The following is a 19888-nucleotide window of genomic DNA, read 5'->3' on the forward strand; positions in this document are numbered from 1 at the left end:
TGCAATAAATATTGTCTATATGTGTCTATATAGAGTCCACGAGGAAAAAAATGGTTTATAATGTAATTGCTTGAAAGGATTATTTGCCCAAGAATCTCTTCAATATACAAACTACAAAGGGTCATAAGAGTATTTTAAAAATTATTTACAAATTTATTCTGCAACCATTTATTGAGCACTTTTCTTGTGTCAGGTATAATGCTGGATATCACGACTGCAAAGATGAGAGAAAGGCCCAGATTTTCAGTGACTTACTGCCCTGGAGGGAAACAGCCATTGAAATGCTTAAAGCAATGGGATGAGGACCATGAAAGAAGTTATTAGAAGACAGTCAGCCTTGTGCTTGAGCTCTGGAGCCAGACAGATTGAAAATACTAAGTCTTATTGGGTTGTTGCAGAGATTACATGAGATAGTGCACACTGATCCCCAGAGAGCTACCTAGTACAGAGCTGACAAGCATGAATGATAGCTGATATTTTATGATACTAATAAAATAATGATTATTGTTATTATCTCCATCTTCTTAGAGACAGTAAAGTAGTCTTTTTGAAAAAGGTGATGTTTAGGTTGAGGCTTAAAAATAAAGGAAATTTCACCAAGCAATATAGGAGTCCATGTCATTCCAGGCAGCGAGGATAAATTTTACAAAAGTACAAAAATGAGAAAGAACATTTCACAGACAGGAACCTCAGGCAGTTCAACTTGCTTGGAGCACAGGGAGCTGCAGAGAAGTGGGTGATAGCCCGAACCTGAAGAAAATTGCTAAGGAACTTAGGTTATAATCCTCTAAATCAGAGGACTCAAAATAAGGTGCATGTCCTCCTATAAGTTACAAGTGGCTCCACGGGAGAAAGGCCTGGTGATATGCTCCCTTAAAGATTACAGCCCAGAAGGTTCTATGGAGTAGTTCTACTCTGTCACGTGGGATCACCATGAGTCAAAATCAACTCAATGGCACCTAACAAAATGACCAGAACAATTAACCAGTTCTATACAGACTGGGCTGTCCATCCTGAGCAATGCTCAAGAAAAGTGTGATTAATGTTCCAATTATCTATTGCTATATAACTAATCACCCAAAACACTGTCACTCAAAATAATAGCAATCATTTTATTATTAACTCTCATAGCACTAGGGTTGACTGGGCTCAGACTGGGTGGTTTTCACTTGGCATTGCATTCAGATGGTGGCTGGGACTGGAGTTATCTTGAAGGCTTCCTCACTCACATATCTGGTCGTTGATACCGTCTGTTGGCTGTCAGCTTGACCACTCATTCAGAGCCTCTCCGTGTGTGTGGCATGGGATTTCTCAGAGTATGGTGGCTGGATTCTAAGAATGAACATCCTAGTAAGACAAGATGGAAGTACATGATATTTTTATAATCTAGCCTCAGTCACTTCTACCATACTCTATTGGTCAAGGCAGTCATATTGTATGAAAAGCATCTGAGATATATTGTGGTGGCTATTTTAATAATTTTGATTTACTAGCAATTCTTTTATCTGAGCCTGAGTGGTACAAGTGGTTTGTGATCAGCTGCTAACCTAAAGGTTGGCAGTTCAAATCCCCCTAGCAGCTCTGTGGAAGAAAAGCCTGGCAATCTGCTTCTCTAAAAATTACAGCTATGAAAACCCTATACAGCAGTTCTACTCTATAACACATGGGGTCATCATGAGTTAGGGGCCGACTCAATGGCAGCTAACAACAACAACGGTAGTTCTTTTATCTCCTCCTATTTTCTTTGATGATGTTCCCTTAACCATAAAATGCTGAAGAAGGCAGAAAATCATGGGTTTTCCCAGATTGTCCCTGCTACAACACTGGAGACCATTCCTATTTTGTATGTATTACAGTGTGCCTGTGTGTTTTACTTAAATAGCCGTTAAATGGTGGTTATATATATATATAAGAAAGAAACACAACAAAAGGACAAAGCAACTTAGAATTTCCACAATTGGAACACACAAAAGATCTTATACACATCCACATTGTTTCACACACTGAGACTGAAGAGCTGCCGTCACTATATTCCTTAAAACCATTGCAAAATGCTCTTCCATCCAACACTCACATCCATGATTAGCACTTTGGAATGAATGTTTTCTCCTCCCTTTCTAGTTCATCTATCTTAGCAGATCTTCAGTAGATTTATTCCAGGAAAATAAGATCCCTGCTTATGTCATGATCTTCAGTGGTTGATAAAATCTTCTAGTTTATCTTCATTTAAATGACTAGAGAAACTTGATTTTACCTTCTCTTTTAGTTTAACTTAAAATTAGTATAGTTAATATATATATTTTTTTTATCGTTGATCCTAGTAGCTTTCCTGACATCACAACACTGGTCACAAGATGCACAGATTGAGAAAATAAAATCACGCCTTTCCAAAGGATGCAAGCCAAATTTTGTTGCCTTCTTTGAAAAAGTACAGCACCCACGAGCCTGATGACACAGCAAATCCACAGCTTGAGTTGGCTCTGAGAAAATGTCTTAGAAGATTAATTCTAAAAGTATCTCTTAACCCTATTTAACAAGCCTACAAAGTCATGATGGTACCTAAAGACATCAAAATCATAGTTGATATGATTACTTTCCTTTGGTGTCATTAAGAAATGTGTCAACCAGTGGCACTCAATGCAGACTTCTTCCCAGGTCTAGATGAGCCAGGAATTGCACTGTTGTTGGGAGAACTGGAAAGACAGAATTTCATTTCTTAGTCAAGTAAAACATATGGGGACCTACGATAAATTGGAAGATACAAAACTTCAAGAAATATTTACTTTCAAGGAGAAGGACAAAGAGGTAGAACTTCCTTTTTGATAGAAAACGATAACTCTAAGAATTATATCCTGCTGCCCATGTTCCTCTTTAAATTTTTATGTATTTATTTTTTAGTCACCTAAGTAACATGTAAATACATCCTTATAATATCAATACAGACAAGGCCAAAAAAAAAAAAAAAAAAAAAATCCTTCTTTCCCAGTTCTCTGCCAAGTTGCAATCCTTACCCCAGAGGTAACTGTTTTTTTCTTTTTTTTGTATATACCTGATTATATACATACCTGAAGATCACAATTGCTTTGTTTTATTATACATAAAAGGACTATTTTGTGTAACTTGCTTATTTACACTTTTGTCATTTTTAGTTGTTGTTGAGTTGGCTCCAACTCATGGTGACCCCATGTACAACAGAACAAACATTGCTCAGTCCTGCACCATCTTCATGGTGGTTGATATGTTTGAGCCCATTGTTACAGCTATTGTGTTGTGTCTTTCAACCGAGAGGGCTCATCTTTGAGTACTATATCAGAGAATACTCTGTTGTGATCCAGAGGGTTTTCACTGGCTAATTACAGAGACAGATTTTCAGGCCCTTCTTCCAAGTCTGTCTTAGTCTAGAAGCTCCACTGAAACTTGTCCACCTGGGTGACCCTGCTGGTATTTGAAATACCAGTGGCAGAGCTTCCAGTGTCACAGCAACATGAAAACCACTAGGGTACCACAAACTGCCAGATATGTGGTGTTATTTTCACTTTACCATGTGAAAATTGGAGATTGGTCCATTTCAGTACTTAGATTGTTCTCTTGAATTCTGTAGCATGAATGGACCATGACTTTCAGAGGCCTTCACTGATTGACTCTTCCAATGGCTATATTGGTTATGCTTTTTGTGCCCAAGTGTTGGAATTTCTCCAGGATAGACACTTACAAGTTGAATTACTGGGATGAGGCTACATACATTTTAAAATTAATGTTGCCAAATTACCTTCCAAAAAAAGCTGTGTCCAATTTACACCTCCAGCCTACAGTATAGCAATATATCTGTTCTCTGTGTCCCTGCCAATAGCCTTGGTATATTTCATTGTATTTTCCTAAGTATCAGTGAGGTTGAGCTTTTCTGTAATTTTGCCATTTGTTTTTGCTTTTCAGTGAATTGCTTCCTCCTATCGTTCTCTCATTTCTTACTTGGGTTGTTTGAGTTTTTTTTTTTTTTTTAATTGATCTCAGCTGCTTATATGCTATAGCCATTTAGAGGAATTTCTTCTGGGAGTCAGGAATCATGTCTTAATCATTTTTTGTATTCTTTGAACTTAGCACTGTGCTAATTTATTTTTGTGAAATTTAAAAATTAAAGCCCATTTTTGGTTAAACCTCAGCTACATGTTAGATTACAAAGCCACATGAACAGACAGAACATAGCCAGCAGGGTAAAGTAATACTCATTTTTTTTAGTTGATGTCCTAGAAAGGACTAGCAATGTGCGGAAATATCCAGTCAGGAAATGGAAAAGGTTTAGACACATTTTTATTAGGAAATTGACACATTCTCTTTACTAGAAATTCAAGCAGAACAAGAGAAAAAAATAATTAAAAGAAAGCTGTATTGAAGGACAGACTCAGACTGATTTGCACCATCAGGAAGGCTCCTGGAAGAATGGACTTGAGCTGACTTGAAAGGTTTCAGTTCTCCCATTGTTAAGACAACTCTGTTCAAACAGGCTGTGTTGGCAGAATTCTTCCACAATCATCACCCTCCTGCTGCTTACAGAGGTCTCTATTTGCCTGTTCTTTCCTCAATAGACCAAGTTTTCACATTGCTGTCTGATTAAGAGGCTTGTTAACACAACTCTACTCCCCAGGACAACCTAACCATTTGCCCAGACTCACCGTCTTGCTGTCTTGAAGACACGCATCTGCTTCTGGCCTCACTTCCTGCTGATCGTCCCAGGACGTCCTCTGCCTTCCTCTCTGATGTCTCCAGGTACCAAAAGGCTTCCTTGACCTTTCCAAACCAATAGATTTCCTATTTCAGCCCCACTAATCATTGAAGGTTATATTTACGCTCTCACACACAGCTAGTGAAACTATAAATTGATACAGCCTCTATGGAGGGCATGCCATATCTGTGTTCCAAAAATCTTAAAAATGATCATATCCTTTGAGCTGAGAACTTATTCTAAGGAAATAACGCAACCACAGCAAAGATACATATATACCAGTTGCTGCTGAATGGATTCTGACTCATGACGGCCCCATGTGTGTCAGAGAACTTTGCTTTATAGGGTTTTCAATGGCTGATTTTTTGGAAGTAGATCTCCAAGCTTTTCTTCCAAGCCCCATCTGAATGGACTCGAACCTCCAACTTTTTGGTTAGCAGCTGAGCACTTTAACCATTTGCACGTAGTATAAAAAGAGTGTGAAGAAAGTGGTGGGGTAGGGTGGCAATGATAGATCTCTACACAAGACGATGTTCTTAGTTTTCTGTTTAGTTTTTACCTTGAACTGCATTAGGAAGGAAATAATATCAAAATGTTGATTATCTTGGCTATTGGGATTTGGGGTAATTTTTAAAACAATTACACTGTACATTTTTGAATTTTCCAACTCTTCTTCAAGGAGAACATAAAGTTGCTTTTATGATCAGAGAAAAAGTTCTATTAAAAAAAAAAAAATCAACAAATAAATTCCAAGGGGAAGAAACGAGGGAAGGGAGCCTGCTCATTAAAATTGACTTAAAAAGCATATCAATAAGGTCTTATCTGACTTCTGTTTTGAACAAAATAACTATAAAAAACATTTGTAAGATGATCAGGTGACTGTGAACACTGACTGGATATTTGATAGTAAGAAATTATTATTTTTTAAGATATGATAGTGAGATTGTGATTACAGTTTAAAAAAGAATTATAATCCTTTCATGACATATAAACATTTACAAATAAAATAATATGTGCGAAATTTGCTTTAAAATTATTCATTGGCATAGGAGAAGGGTGAGGATATAGATGAAACACTATTGGCCATGAACTAATAATTATTTGAAGTTGGACACTGAGTACATGAGAGCTCATTACAATATCCTATTTTTGTTACGCTTGAAAATTTCCATGATAAAAAGTTATAAAAAGATAGTAACAATTAATAAAATAACGTAGCCCCCAAAGCAGGGCAGGAGTATGTCAGCGTGGCATTGAGGCAGGGAGGCTGCACTTTGGAATTAGCTCCCAAACAGCCAGTTTTTCTCCTTGTCACTGGCTTCTGTCAACTCTCACTCCATCCTCTGGTGCCTCTCATGTTTTGTACAACTTTGCAGTAATTTAATCTCCAGATTCTTGTTTTTCTTACTTCTGTCATGCATTTAAAAATTATTCCTCTGTCTTGGCCAAGAGCCCATTGGCTGCATAACCCAGAAATATATTCCCCTTGGCAGAGTATTGGGACCATATGCTCATCTCCTTTCTAGCCTCACAGACAACCCTGAGTGGGCATGACCCAGTCCCACAGGACTGACTCAGTTTCTTATCCCTGAAAGGGTGAAATCAACATCTGTTGTCCCAGAATTCTAGCACTAATGCACAGCCACCAGTCACTTTCTCAGTTCTCTTGATGTGTTGATGTTATGGCTTGTGTTTGTGTTACCAAGCTGGGCCAATCACAGTTAATATGGAGAATTTTCTGGGACCACTGGAAAAGAACGGGGTCCCTTTCTTCCGAGCTGAGTCTCAGCTGGTCTATAAAAGCATTTCTGGGATAAAACTTTAGTTCAAGTCTCTTGAGGCCATTATGTCTTTTTCATTCAGGAACTTCCCCATTTGTTACTGAAAAATGAGGTTTCTATTATTTTTGTGACCACAATGAAAAATTATATTCATAAAATCTTAGCTGTGGATACTGCCAGTGACCAGGCTACTGGGGTTATTGAAGTCATTTTTCTATATTAAATGAATATAAGAAATTGTAGGCACTTTGGGAAGAAAACTACAATCCAATGTGTTTCCAGTGATCTTGAAGGAGTATCCGAACTATGCAGTAAGGGTGCAACCTTGCATACAGTGTCATCTAAATGCTATGTGGCAAGGAATCAAAGATATCTCAGACAGGGCAGAGACTGCTATTGCGGTGTGAGGAGGAAAACAAGCTAAAAAAATAAGCAGTAGTTTAGTTCCTTTGTGAGTCTTCCCTACTGTGCATCCAACAAAATGGTGCCCTCTGGGCAACTGCCAATTTTATGAGTGCTTTGGACGACCATGTGGCTGAATCATTCTTCCACTGCCTGAGTTGGCATCTGGATTTGGTTAGCAAGAATAAGAGAAGAGAAAGGCCTGCCCGTAGCAAAGTGTGTCAGCTCTCTTTGGAAACACTGAAATAAAGAAATACATATTGTGAACCTACTGTGCTGAAAGCACTTTATTGGGAGCTGAAGCACAGAACACTCTTCAGCTTTCACTCTTCATTTTATTTCTCTGACAAGATGGCATGTTGATGGGGCTAAAATAATGTCCAGTCTGAGAATGTACAGCCTGGTGTAGCAATGAGTTACACAGACCTGCCTACAACTTCAGACTCTGCCACTTTCCAACTTGGGCAAGTTATTTTTCCTCTTTTACCATCTATGTAAAATGAGGATAACAGCACTTACCTTGTAGGATTATTATAAGAATTAAGTAATATATGTGCCTCTTAGATAGAAGTGAACTTGAAGGAGTATCCTAACTATGCATTAAAGGTACAGCCTTGAATAAAGGGTCATCTAAAGGCAGACGGAAGACACCCATTTTTGTTGTCATTGCCTTCTTCAGGGCTACTCTTATTCATCCATTTATCTATCCATAAGAGATTTATTAAGCCTTGGCAATGTGGCAGAGTGGCCCTAAGGGAGATACACACAGAAACACACACACACACACACACACACACAGTCTTTGCCTTTCAGAGTTCACAGCCTACTGGAGTAGATGGACACTTTCATAACTATACCACGATAACTATGCCAGAGAAAGTAAAAGGTGCTAGGTGAACAGGAAAAAGGTAAAATCTGACTTAATTTGGGCCTAAAAAAGCCAGAGATTCTGGGAAAATGGAAATTGAGGAAAGTGAACCCCTAAACATAACTGCTGTATCATCAAAAATTTATAGCTTGCAAAATGCTGTTCTCTTCATTATGTACTATAATACTCCTTGACCTCCTGATTCTATGACCAATATCTCTCCCCCTTCTTCTTCTTCTCCCTCCTTTTTATTAACATCTCCACAGCAAAGAAGGGATCGTGCTTGGTCCTCTGTCTTTGGACTATCTAAAAACCACAATGACAATATCTCTATACTTGGCCACTTTAACAGAAATAGGAAGGGGAGATTGAATGAAGATTGGCCCAGGATTAGGCTTCTACAGGAGCTAACATATACTTCTCTGTCTTGCCTTCAGCTACTAGATTTGGTCTGAGAAGACCGAAGCTGTTGCAGAGTTCACTCCACTGTTATCCCAGCAGGGAACATATATTTGAGTGTGTTTTATATGCATCCTGGCCACATAATAAGGCACTGAGGGTAGACATAGAAATAAGACACTTGTTGCTTGCTGGGAATTTACAGTCTTGTGGGAATCAAGTGAATAATAATAATTTCGAGGATTCAAAATTATCTGGAATAGTCCAGGTTGCTAAGGAGACACTTAACAGAGAAACTAGCCCCATCTGGAAAGGCAGAGAAGGCAACCCTGAGGAAGCAAAGTTTGAACAGAAGGATGTGTAGGGATCAGACAGGAGGAGGCATCAGGGGGATATTTCTTACCTACTTGCCATCCCTTCCTCCCCCAATATTTTTTTTTAATAGGTTTTATTATGCCAATTGACCTAGATGTCCCCTGAAACCCAAACCCCCACCCTTCTTACTCTGGCCTTCAAAGTGTTCGGTTTATTCAGGAAACTTCTTTGCTTTTGGTTTAGTCCAGTTTCCTCCCCCAATATTGGTAAGTCGAGCCCAGGCTCTGCCTCTGCTCATGGATGAAGTGGCTTCCACCCCTTAGACGGCACTATTCACAACGGAGAAGCAAGGTGTGAGGACATAGCTAAAAGCCCTGGGTCAAATACTGACAAACTGCCATCTTCCTGGCAAAACTTCTCCACAGGTAACCCTGGGTTCTTTTAGGCCCTTCAGTCTGTTTCTCTGGATTGCCTACGCGGAGTCGGTTGTTGCTGAAACTCCTCCAGAAAGTCAACCTTGTCTCCTCTGGCTATGTGAGAGACTCCCTGTCAGACAGAGAGTTCCGGCCACATTACAGTCCTCAAGGCTAAGCCACAACTCTGTTCTTCTAGCGATTCCATTACCCTTCCAATAAATTCTCTGTTTTGATCAAACTTGGTTTGAGTTCTGTTTCTGTCACTTGTAACCACTTGGGTCCCGCCACTCACAACTAAGTGTGTCATGTTACTGAATGTATGCGCAGAAGTACTTAGTTGAACCTAAATCTTAGTGTAAACATTTTTCTTTTATTGAAGCCAAAAAGAACAGAAAAGAACCTACCTATGTTAAAATGAACTTCAAATTAAGATATCTTATCATCTCGAAGCTATACCACTGGTATTTCAAGTATCAGCAGGGTTACCCATGGTGGACAGGTTTCAGCAGAGCTTCCAGACTAAGACAGTAGGAAGAAAGGCCTGGAGATCTACTTCTGAATATTAGCCAATGAAAATCTTATGAGTAAAAATAGCCTTAACAATGGACTCAAATATATCAACAATCATGAAGATGGCACGGGCTGGTTATACGTAGGATTTGTTCTGTAATACATAAGGTCGCCATGAGTTGAAGCGGACTCAGTGGCAACTAGCAACAATAATAATTATCTGAAAATATTTTACAAAACTTTTTTTTATTGTACTTTAGATGGTTTACACAGCAAACTAGTTTCTCATTAAACAACTAACACACGTATCATTTTGTGACATTTGTTGCCAACTCCACGACACGTGAACACTCTCCCCTTCTCAACCTTGGGTTTCCCTTTACCAACTTTCCTGTCCCCTCCTGCCTTCTTGTCCTTGCCCCTGGCCTGGTGTGCCCATCTTGTCTCCTTTTGTTTTATAGACCTGTCTAATCTTTGGCTGAAGGGTGAACCTCAGGAGTGACTTCATTACTGAGCTATAGGGGTGTTCGGGGGCCATACTCTCGGGGTTTCTCCAGTCTCTGTCAGACCAGTATGAAAATATTTTCCTACGCTCTTGAGAGCACCTGTTTTAGATTTTGGAATTACAAATTTATGCCCTTGAGCCTTTTGACATTGTTTAAATATGTAGATAATTCCTGCTAAAGTCTCAGCTACACAGTTTGGTGGGGACAGCCTGACACCAAAGAACCAGAGAGAAAGCATGGTAAATAATACCTGGAGAATGATAAAGATGTGGCATTTTGGAAAGAGATTCAATACGTGAGTGGGCTTGAGTAGCATCCCTAGTTTTATTAAAGTTTGGGCAGTGATCCTCTGGACAGCAAGTGATAGCTTGCTCCTGTCGCTGAGACAGGTTCAATGCACAGATTAAAAGATTATCATATGGAAACATACTCATACTTCTTTTAGAAAAAATATTAAAAGTGAAATAAAGGAGGCATTGGTAGCTCTGTTGGAGCTGGCATTATGAATAGGCCAAATCATATGCATTAATCTGGCAAAAAATCAAAGAAGTTGCAAAATGCTCAGATGAGAGAGACAACTGGGTCTTGTCTGGGGAGAGGACAGGAGTTAAGGACCCTGTAGTGACATTGAATTCAGAAGCCAGCAAAAGACGTGGGTATTCAGACACAGGACAGATGGGCACAGGACCTGCATATAAAAATAACAGCATGTGATTAAATTCGCTGTTTCTAGCGGGACTTAGATATGCTTAGAGTGGAAAGGGACCTATAGATCAACGGCACTAACCTGCCACTCTGAGCTCAGTCTGCAGCAGATGGCCGCCAGCCCCACTGGAAGCAGCCCCTCTCCCTCCAGGGCACGGACCTGGCAAGGGCACACTCCTCTGTTGCTGGCCACCTCCAGTGTTAGAAAGTTCTCATGTTGAACCTATACTTCCTCGCTAACTTCCATTGATTAACCATGCAAGAACATGAAAGAGAGGCATCCCTCCCTTTCCCCTTTCAACTTTGCATTTTAATACCCTCCCACTTTTCATGTCTTTAAAATAACAGACTATACAAATCTTTCACTTGTTTCCTAAATGGTATAATTTCAAATTCTATCGCTTTCCTAGCTACTCCTCTCTACTTTGTCAAAATCTCTGTTAAAAAAAAAAAAAAAAAAAAATACCCTAAACATAGTGCTCTCCAGGAGGAGCTAAGATGGGTGGTTTTAGTTCAGGGCCTTTTTATGAGGCAAACTGGTGGCTGAGGTTGTAGATGCAAAGATTTGACTGGAGCTAAAGAAGCTGCTTCTAAGCTCCTGCCCATGACTGTGGGCAGGAGGCTTCAGTTCCTCACCAAGAGGACCTCTCCACAGGACTCCTCATGGCGTGGTTTTCCTGAGTGAGTCATGTGAGAGACAGCAAGAGAGAACAACCAAGACAAAAGCTGCAGTGTTTAATGTATCCTAAAATTTTTTTTTTTTTTTTTTTAATCTTGGAAGCGATATGCCATCACTTCTGCTATTGGCCACATAGACAAACCCTGGTACAATGTAGAGACTATAGAAGAAGGTGAGTACTAGGAAGTGGGATCATGGGGGCCATCATGGAAGCTGACAGGTACTAAGCTCTTGCTTCATGCTCACTGCTTTTCACGTATCAAGGAACGACTCGCAGCCAGGGTGCCTATTCACTCTCTTCCTGCTATATATCCCAACACTGGATCCTGAGGAAAGAGCCTCACGCCCAGAAAAAGAATGAGATTTTTGCTTAGTTTATCAAGGAACATTTAGTGAATGTGCTTTTTGTAACCTGCTTTTGGAAAACCTAAGAAATTTCTTTCCTTCGAGGACCAATCTATTTTAGGAGATAAGACAAGTATGTTGCTGTTGTCAGGTGCTGTCATTTCCGACTCATAGTGACCCCATGCACAACAGAACAAAACACTGCCCAGTCCTGCGCCATCCTCACAACTGTTGCTGTGCTTGAGCTCATTGTTGCAGCCACTGTGTCAATCCACCTCGTTGAGGGTCTTCCTCTGTTTTGCTGACCCTCCACTTTACCAAGCATGATGTTCTTCTCCAGGGACTGATCCCTCCTAATAACATGTCCAAAGTATGTGAGACAGTCTTACCATCCTTGCTTCTAAGAAACACTCTGGTTGTACTTCTTTCAAGAGAGATTTGTTCGTCCTTTTTGCAGTCCGTGGCATATTCAATATTCTTCCCCAATACCACAATTCAAAGGCATCAATTCTTCTTCGGTCTCCCTGATTCATTGCCCAGCTTTCACATGCATATGAGGCAACGGAAAACAACATGGCTTGGGTCAAGGTGCACCTTAGTCCTCAAGGCGACATCTTTGCTTTTCAACACTTTAAAGAGGTCCTTTGCAGCAGATTCGCCCAATGCCACACGTTTTTTGATTTCTTGACTGCTACTTCCATGGGTGTTGATTGTGAATCCAAATAAAATGAAATCCTTGACAACTTCAGTCTTTTCTCCGTTTATCATGATGTTGCTTATTGGTCCATTTGTGAGGATTTTTGTTTTCTTTATGTTGAGGTGTCATCCATACAGAAGGCTGTGGTCTTTGATCTTCATCAGCAAGTGCTTCAAGTCCTCTTCACTTTCAGCAAGCAAGGTTGTGTAATCTGCATAACGCAGGTTGTTAATGAGTCTTCCTCCAATCCTGATGCCCCATTCTTCTTCATACAGTCCAGCTTCTCGGATTATTTGCTCAGCATACAGATTGAACAGGTATGGTGAAAGGATAAAACCCTGATGCACACCTTTGCTGACTTTACACCATGCAGTGTCCCCTTGTTCTGTTTGAATGACTGCCTCTTGATCCATGCACAGGTGCCTTATGAGCACAATTAAGTGTTCCAGAATTCCCATTCTTTGCAATGTTATCCATAGTTTGTTATGACCCACACAGTCTAATGCCTTTGCATAGTCAATAAAACACAGGTAACATCTTTTTGGTATTCTCTGCTTTCGGCCAGGACCCATCTGACATCAGTGATGATATAAAAGCTAATATATTGCATAAATAGTTTTGTTATGTTTGTGCCACAGGAATGGGAAGTTGTAGTGCAAATTGCTTTAGTGCGTGTGAGGGGAGGGGAGGGAGACTATGTTGGGAAAGAAGGCGTGGATATGGGAAAACATTAAGCTGGACCTAGAAAGATGGATGGGTTTCAAACTGATGTTGAGGAGGAAGAGGGGAGTTGAAGACCTGGGGAAAAAGTATTAGAAGAGAGTTTTAAGCACTGGGAATAGCAAAGTATCTGGAAACCTGACTGGATCAGTCTGGAAGGAACAATGTAGAAGTTAGGTGCAGAATGCATCAGAGCGGTGAGAATACTGGGAACAGGAAAACTGGGCAGGGATTATAATCCATCCAGATGTTAGGTAATAAGAATCTGGGCCTGAGACATGGTAACGAGAATGCAAAAGATAGTATGGCGATGAGAAAAGATGACAGACTGGATGTAGATGCAGAGGAGGAAGAAGATGCAAAGATTAAGTTTCAGCTGGGGTGAATTTGAGAACAGATTGTGCCCATTAAACATGGTAAACAAGCAAGGCTTTGGTGATGGTGGAAGATTAAGAGGGAGAAGTACTAGGAGGTAGAGACGACAACAGGGTGTGAAGATGAGAATGTCCACCAGGACAGGGTCACGTTTAGAAGTCATGTCAAGAACTCTTTCTTTCTCTTCTCTTCCTTCCTTATTTATCTATCCATTCATATATGTATGGCAACCAGGGAAGACTGGACTTTCATTAATTCAACATTTTCAAGTGCCTAATTGTGTCACGGAGCCCTGGTGGCATCGTGGTTAAGAGCTATGGCTGCTAACCAAAAGGTTGGCAGTTCGAATTCACCAGCCGCTCCTTGGAAACCCTGTGTGGCAGCTCTACTGTGTCCTATAGGGTCATTGTGAGTCTGAATCGCCTCGATGGTAATGGATGGGATTTGTGTCACTGTACCATGGGTTGTGGATACAAAAATGAGTAAGATATTTTCCTTGCTGTTAGTGCATTCACAGTTCACAGTATGAGACACACACATAAATGGATTTGGCAGGATGATATTTTGATGTAGAAACTGAGGTGGATTGTTTTTCTCTTTGAGCTTTCTCCCTTGTTCACAGCAAAACAGCAGCAAGGGTAGAAATAATACAGCAGAGAAGTAAAAGCAAATTTTTGGCTTTTAAGTTCCAAAATAGATTCTTAAAATTCACAGTCCATGGTCTTGCAGAAGCCTGAGCCTTTTGAATATCAAAAACCAAAGTTTACACCAAAAACAATACATGATCATGTAAGGGCCAGCTCCACTATCCCATATGAGCAAGTGTTCAACTGGATGGAAGAAGAGGAGTAGAAGACAGGCTCAAGGAGAAGAGACCTGAGAGGGGGCTCCTTGCCCGGACCCAGGGCTGAGTTCTCAGATAGGTATGGGGTAGAACTAGGTATGCACCTTTGAGAATAGAAGCTGCTCAACTTTCTACTTCAAGAGGCAGCAAGCCCTGCAAAGCAACTTTCCACTCCTACCTCAAACATATACTCTTAGGCGTGTGAGGCAGCAATAAAGACCAAATTTCTTGGCAGAAGTCTGAATTTTCCACAGCACCAAGGCCATGAGGTAGTTTGACCAAGTTTCTGAAGCCCAGAGAGTGGTATGGAAGGGGTTGGGGAGGGAGGTGGACTGAAAAGGCTTAGTGGTTGGGATCACCAGGGTTAGTGCAAGGACTGATGACCAGAGACTCGCTGGGACTGCAGACATGTCAGAAACAGGGGGCTACACACAGATGATGGGCAGCTAGAGGAGATGATGGCATTTTAGCCAATGTCAGCAAAGACAGAGGTCGACTGAAGGCCAGATGCCTCCTTCTCATTGACAATGGGGCACAATGAGACCACTCCTTCACATCCCAGGAAAGAAGGGGGTCCCTGAACTAATCAAGGAAAGCCTGATTTATCAGAGTTTACCATGAGCTAGGATTAAATTGATGCCACTACAAAGAACATGAACTCAAGAGACGAATTGAAAGGTATTCTTTTGTAGACTTGAGTTTGTGGACTGAGATTATACCGAGTTGATTCTGACTCATAGTGATCCTATAGGACAGAGTAGAATGGCTCCATAGTGTTTCCAAGGAGCAGATGGTGGATTTGAACTGCTGACCTTTTGGTTAGCAGCTGTAGCTCTTAACCACTATGCTACTAGGGCTCCATGCTTACTATACAGACAACTGTAATGCAATGTGACAAAGGCAGATTGATCCCTAGGTACTATGTGAGGACAAGTAGAGGTCTCCTGCCCAGTCAGATGAGTGGGGACTCATGTCGGAGCAGTCTTGAGGGATGAAGGATAGCAGCAAATACAAAAGTAAAAGGAACCACAGACAAATTGCTAATGGCTGGAGATCCGGGAGTGATAAAAAAGAAGCTGCAAAGGTAAATGTGATGGGCTGCACAGGTCAAGCCAGAGACCAAAAGCCCTTTCACGTGCACGCCAGGAGGATTCCTGAGGGCTTTGAGGAAGGCAGGAGGTGACTACGCTTTCCCTTCAGAACGACCATTCTGGCTACAATGTAAGGATGGAACTGGGGAGTGGCTGTGTGTGGGAGACCAGCTCCTGCAGGTTGAGCTTCTCCTTCTCTCTCCCATCTTGCTTTATTACTGATAACACATTGCTACAAATCATCACAAAACCTGCAGTGCATAAGAAAAGAGGGAAGCATTCCTTCCAGGTTTTATAAAACGTCATTCGGCGAAGCATCCAGGAATGGGGGTGTGGGAAGTGAAAGTTACTGGTTAGCTTCAAAACTGGTGGAGTTTTAATAGCCTGAGTCTTAACAAAGGAAACCAGAATAAACTGGTGTAATATTTAGCACATAGGAATGTCTCCTACACACATATGTACACACACAATATGCCTAATGTTACTGAGAGTGAGCCTTAAAAGAAACCAAGGTGTGTGTCTTTATTTACACAACATTGACTTAGAAGACTTGCACTGCTGTCTGCTGCTCGTCCTTGGACTGAGGTGGGCAGCCCAGTTCTGAGGGGTGGCTTTGGGAGGCTCTCCCTGGTGTCTTCAGTCCTCTGAATTGGGTATCCACAGGGTACCCAATAATAACTTCCTTTCTGCAAGCTAGAGTGGATTTTGTTTTCTATACACTGACTGAAACAGGTCAAATAAGTTCTTAAAAGAAAAACAAAATAAAACGATCGAATATGTGGTTAAGATAACAGATTCTGAAGGCAAATTGCCTTCTAGTTTGAATTCTTGTGGTGAGACTTACTGCTACTTGACCTTAAACAAAAAAACCAAACCCATTGCCATCGAGTCAATTCCAACTCATAGCGACCCTATGGGACAGAGCAAAACTGGCCCGTGGGGTTTCCAAGGAGCAGCTGGTAGATTTGTACTGCTGACCTTTTGGTTAGCAGGTGAGTTCTTAATCACTGTGCCACAAGCTTAACTATCTTGTCCTTTAGTTTCCTTATCTATAAAATGATACTATTAATAACAATAATACCTACTTCATAGGGTGGGTATGACAATTAAATGAGATAATATATGTAAAATGCTTATAGCAGTGGCTGAAATAGTAATTGCTCAATAAATGTTTACTTTTATCATATTAAAATATATAATTTAATTATATAGAACAACCAAATTAGTTAAAAATTCATTGAGAACTTCTCAAAAAAATTCTCAAGGATGAACACACTTAAACGAGTGCGAAACCATGCTAGCTAAAATAAAAGCAAAAGAAAATTGCTACCACAAGATAACTTGGAACTTTGGCTGTTTCACACTCATTCGAGAATAGTTTTCTTGAAGCAGAGGATACGAAATACACACTGTGTACTTTGCAACTACATTTCTTTTCTCCAGCACAAGTGAGGTGGCTTTGCTTTTACCTGTGTTTCAAAATGGACTTCCTCGTGAGAATTTCTATGAAGGAACGGTTGCTCTGGTGAAAGAAGAAAAATGAAAACTAGCAGTGTAGCAGAAAGAACAGGAGTCTTTAAAGAGATGCTGAGTGAGCTGAGGGTTGTATTAAATAACAAGAAAAGAACCTTCTAGTTCTAAATATTTAAGACCAACAGAGAAAGTCCATTGTCTGCCAGAGAATATTCTTTTCAACTCTAATTCTTAAAATCTCAAAGGGATCAGCTCTCCCTCCCCACCCCAAGTGACTCTGACTTGCCACATCTACATTTTGGTCTCTTCATTTGTAAAACAAGGGGAATAATACCTACTTCCCGGGGATGTGAGAATTAAATGAGATATTGCTCACACAAAGTTCAGGGGAAGTTTGGTAGGTGGTATGTGCTCAGTACACAGCAGTCATCCTGTCTTCTACTCGGAAAGACAGACATATACAGCTGCAATTATTCCCATTTATGGGACAAAGGTAGGATGGTACAATGGTTTAAGTGCTTGGCTGCTAACCAAAAGGTCAGCAGTTTGAACCCACCAGCAGCTCCAAGGGAGAAAGATATGGCAGTCACTTCTGTAAAGATAACAGTCTTGGAAACCCTATGGGGCAGTTCCACTCTGTCCTAAAGGGTTGCTATGAGTTGGAATTGACTTGATGGCAATGGTTTGGTTGTTTTGGGATGGGACGAAGCATAGGAACAATGAGTGTGTGTTTTCACACTTTTACACACATTTTTCTTATTAGCTGTCATTGAGTAAGCCCTTGACTCATGCTGACCCTGTACACAACAGAAAGAAACACTGCCAGGTCCTGTGTCATTCCCATAGGGTTTTCATTAGCTGATTTTCAGATGTAAATTGCCAGGCCTTTCTTCCTAGTCTCTCTTAGTCTAAAAGCTCTGCTGAAACCTATTCTGCGCCATAGCAACATGCACACCTCCACTGAGAGATGGGTAACGGCTGCACTTGAGGTGCACTGGCTGGGAATCAAACCCAGCTCTCCCACCTGGAAGGCGAGCATTCTGCCAATGAGCCACCAATGCCCTCCTTTACACACATTAGAGGATGTCAATATATCTGAAGACAGATAAAGCTCATAACTTACAAGCCACCATCACAAGTTTGAATTCTCTCCTATATCTGCTCTGTGTACCACGAGAGCAAAGGAGGCACCATGGATGCTAAAGGAAACACTCTTAGGCTATCCTTTGGCATTAGGCAGTCCCACTTCTCTGGAGAATCCCTCTCAGATTTTACAGTCACCCATTTATTTCCTTCTAGCAAAAACTAACAAACTACTTTGGGCTCTCTTCTCTTTTATTCTTTATGAGGGCACCAGACACTATTGATGCAGTTGGTTAACCCAATAAAAGGAAGTCTTTCACAATGAGAAGAGTTAATGTTTATTCAGTCAACAAACAGCAAGTGCCTGCCTGGGCCAGACACTGTGCTCATCACCCAGACACATAGGACATGTGATTAATAACCATAAAGCTACACCACATTAGACTGCTAATGGTTCCCAGACAGTATTAAATGGGTAACAACTTGCATAATGTTTTGTTAAATGCCTATTAAGTAAAGATAACTGCTGTGGATGATATATAAAAAAAGCCAAGCTACCCGAAGCCCACTTTTCAGACAAAGCTTAGACGGGCTTATAAAACAAACAATAACACACACGAGGAACCTGCTTCTTAGTTCAATCAGGTATATGAGACCAAATGGGCAACTCCTGCCCAAAAGCAAGATGAGAGGGCAGGAAGGGACAGGAAAACTGGACAAATGGCCATGGGGAACTTGGGGTGGAAAGGGGGAGAGTGCTGTCACATTGTGAGGATTGCAACCAATGTCACAAAACAATATGTGTATACATTTTTGAATGAGAAACTAACCTGAGCTGTAAACTTTCACCTCAAGTACAATATTAATAGAAAAATAATGGAATAAAAAATAAGGGGGAAAAAAAACCCAGCCAAGTCCAGGATGTGAGGACTGTCAGCAGAATGTACACAGGAGGAGCCTGCTGGGTGACAGAAACGCATAGTTGGCGGTGATTGCAGACAGCTGGGGAGGAGTCTCTGCAGTCCACTTACGGTGCAACGGTTTTACGAGCGTCTGAAAAATTCATTTCTAACTTCTAGACTTATGTTTCCATTCTAAACAAAGAATGAGCCAAACCAATAAATGATGAAATATCAACTGCAAATCCAAACATTTCCAGGCCCCTTCTTTATCCACTGCTAAGAGAAACCTCTAGTTGACAGGCGTAGATGAAGAAAAAAAAAATTTTTTTTGACTCGACAGCAACGAGTTTGGGCTGTTGGTTTTAAAACATAAACACGTACAAATCTCTTAACAGCACTGGTGTCGACAAAAGCTTCTGTCGTTGCCAAAACAGAGTCTTAAAAAGAGTGGTGAGGAGGAGACAGACAAGCAGAACGGAGCTATTTTTTCATCTCCAAAATTGCGCTTCCTGGTCCACGGCTCTTAGCGCTGCAGATGTTGCAGTACTGCGCAGGAGAGTTCTAAACATGTAATGACAAAAACCACAGATTAAACACAAAATAAAATAAACTCGACCCCCTCTCTCCAGTCTAATATTCAGATACATTTCGGCAGTGCTAGTCGTTGGGTGGGGAGGAAGCTATGAAATGTCACTCCTTTTTCTGGAAATAATTTCTGGTTCACATTGAGTAAAGCCCAGCTGTTGTTCTGTGACTCACGGGATACTCCACAGCAAAATAAGTCTAATGGGACCTGGGGGAACAGGTCTTGTCACTAAAGAATAACAGCGGCATGATACCAAAATCGGGTTGAGAAAGCAACACAAAATAATTCCCTACTGTATCTCACATCTAAATAGCTTAACAGTCACCAATTTCACCTGAATGAAAAAATCATTATGCTTTCATAATGTTTATACAGTATACCAAATATTTTTACGTTAGATAAATAGATTAATTTTTCTTATGAGATATAAAACTCTATTATAACTCTGAGAACCCACAGTGCCCTAAGGAT

At 40.7% G+C, this 19888-nt stretch overlaps 1 protein-coding gene across 2 annotated transcripts in view; it reads right to left on the minus strand.

The window, feature by feature from the left end:
- Positions 1-18243: 18243 nt before the first annotated feature.
- Positions 18244-19888, minus strand: part of VPS41 (VPS41 subunit of HOPS complex) — a 263287-nt gene continuing 261642 nt past the window's right edge. The window contains exon 29 of one of the 2 annotated variants that reach the window (XM_049893976.1): positions 18244-19392. In XM_049893976.1, coding sequence (XP_049749933.1) covers positions 19312-19392 — 81 coding nt within the window. In that variant the 3' untranslated portion in view covers positions 18244-19311. The remainder of the gene's footprint in view (positions 19393-19888) is intronic. The other variant, XM_049893977.1, reaches the window with a different exon arrangement.

Source organism: Elephas maximus, chromosome 8 (genome assembly GCF_024166365.1).
Source record: "Elephas maximus indicus isolate mEleMax1 chromosome 8, mEleMax1 primary haplotype, whole genome shotgun sequence".
Lineage (NCBI taxonomy): Eukaryota > Metazoa > Chordata > Mammalia > Proboscidea > Elephantidae > Elephas > Elephas maximus.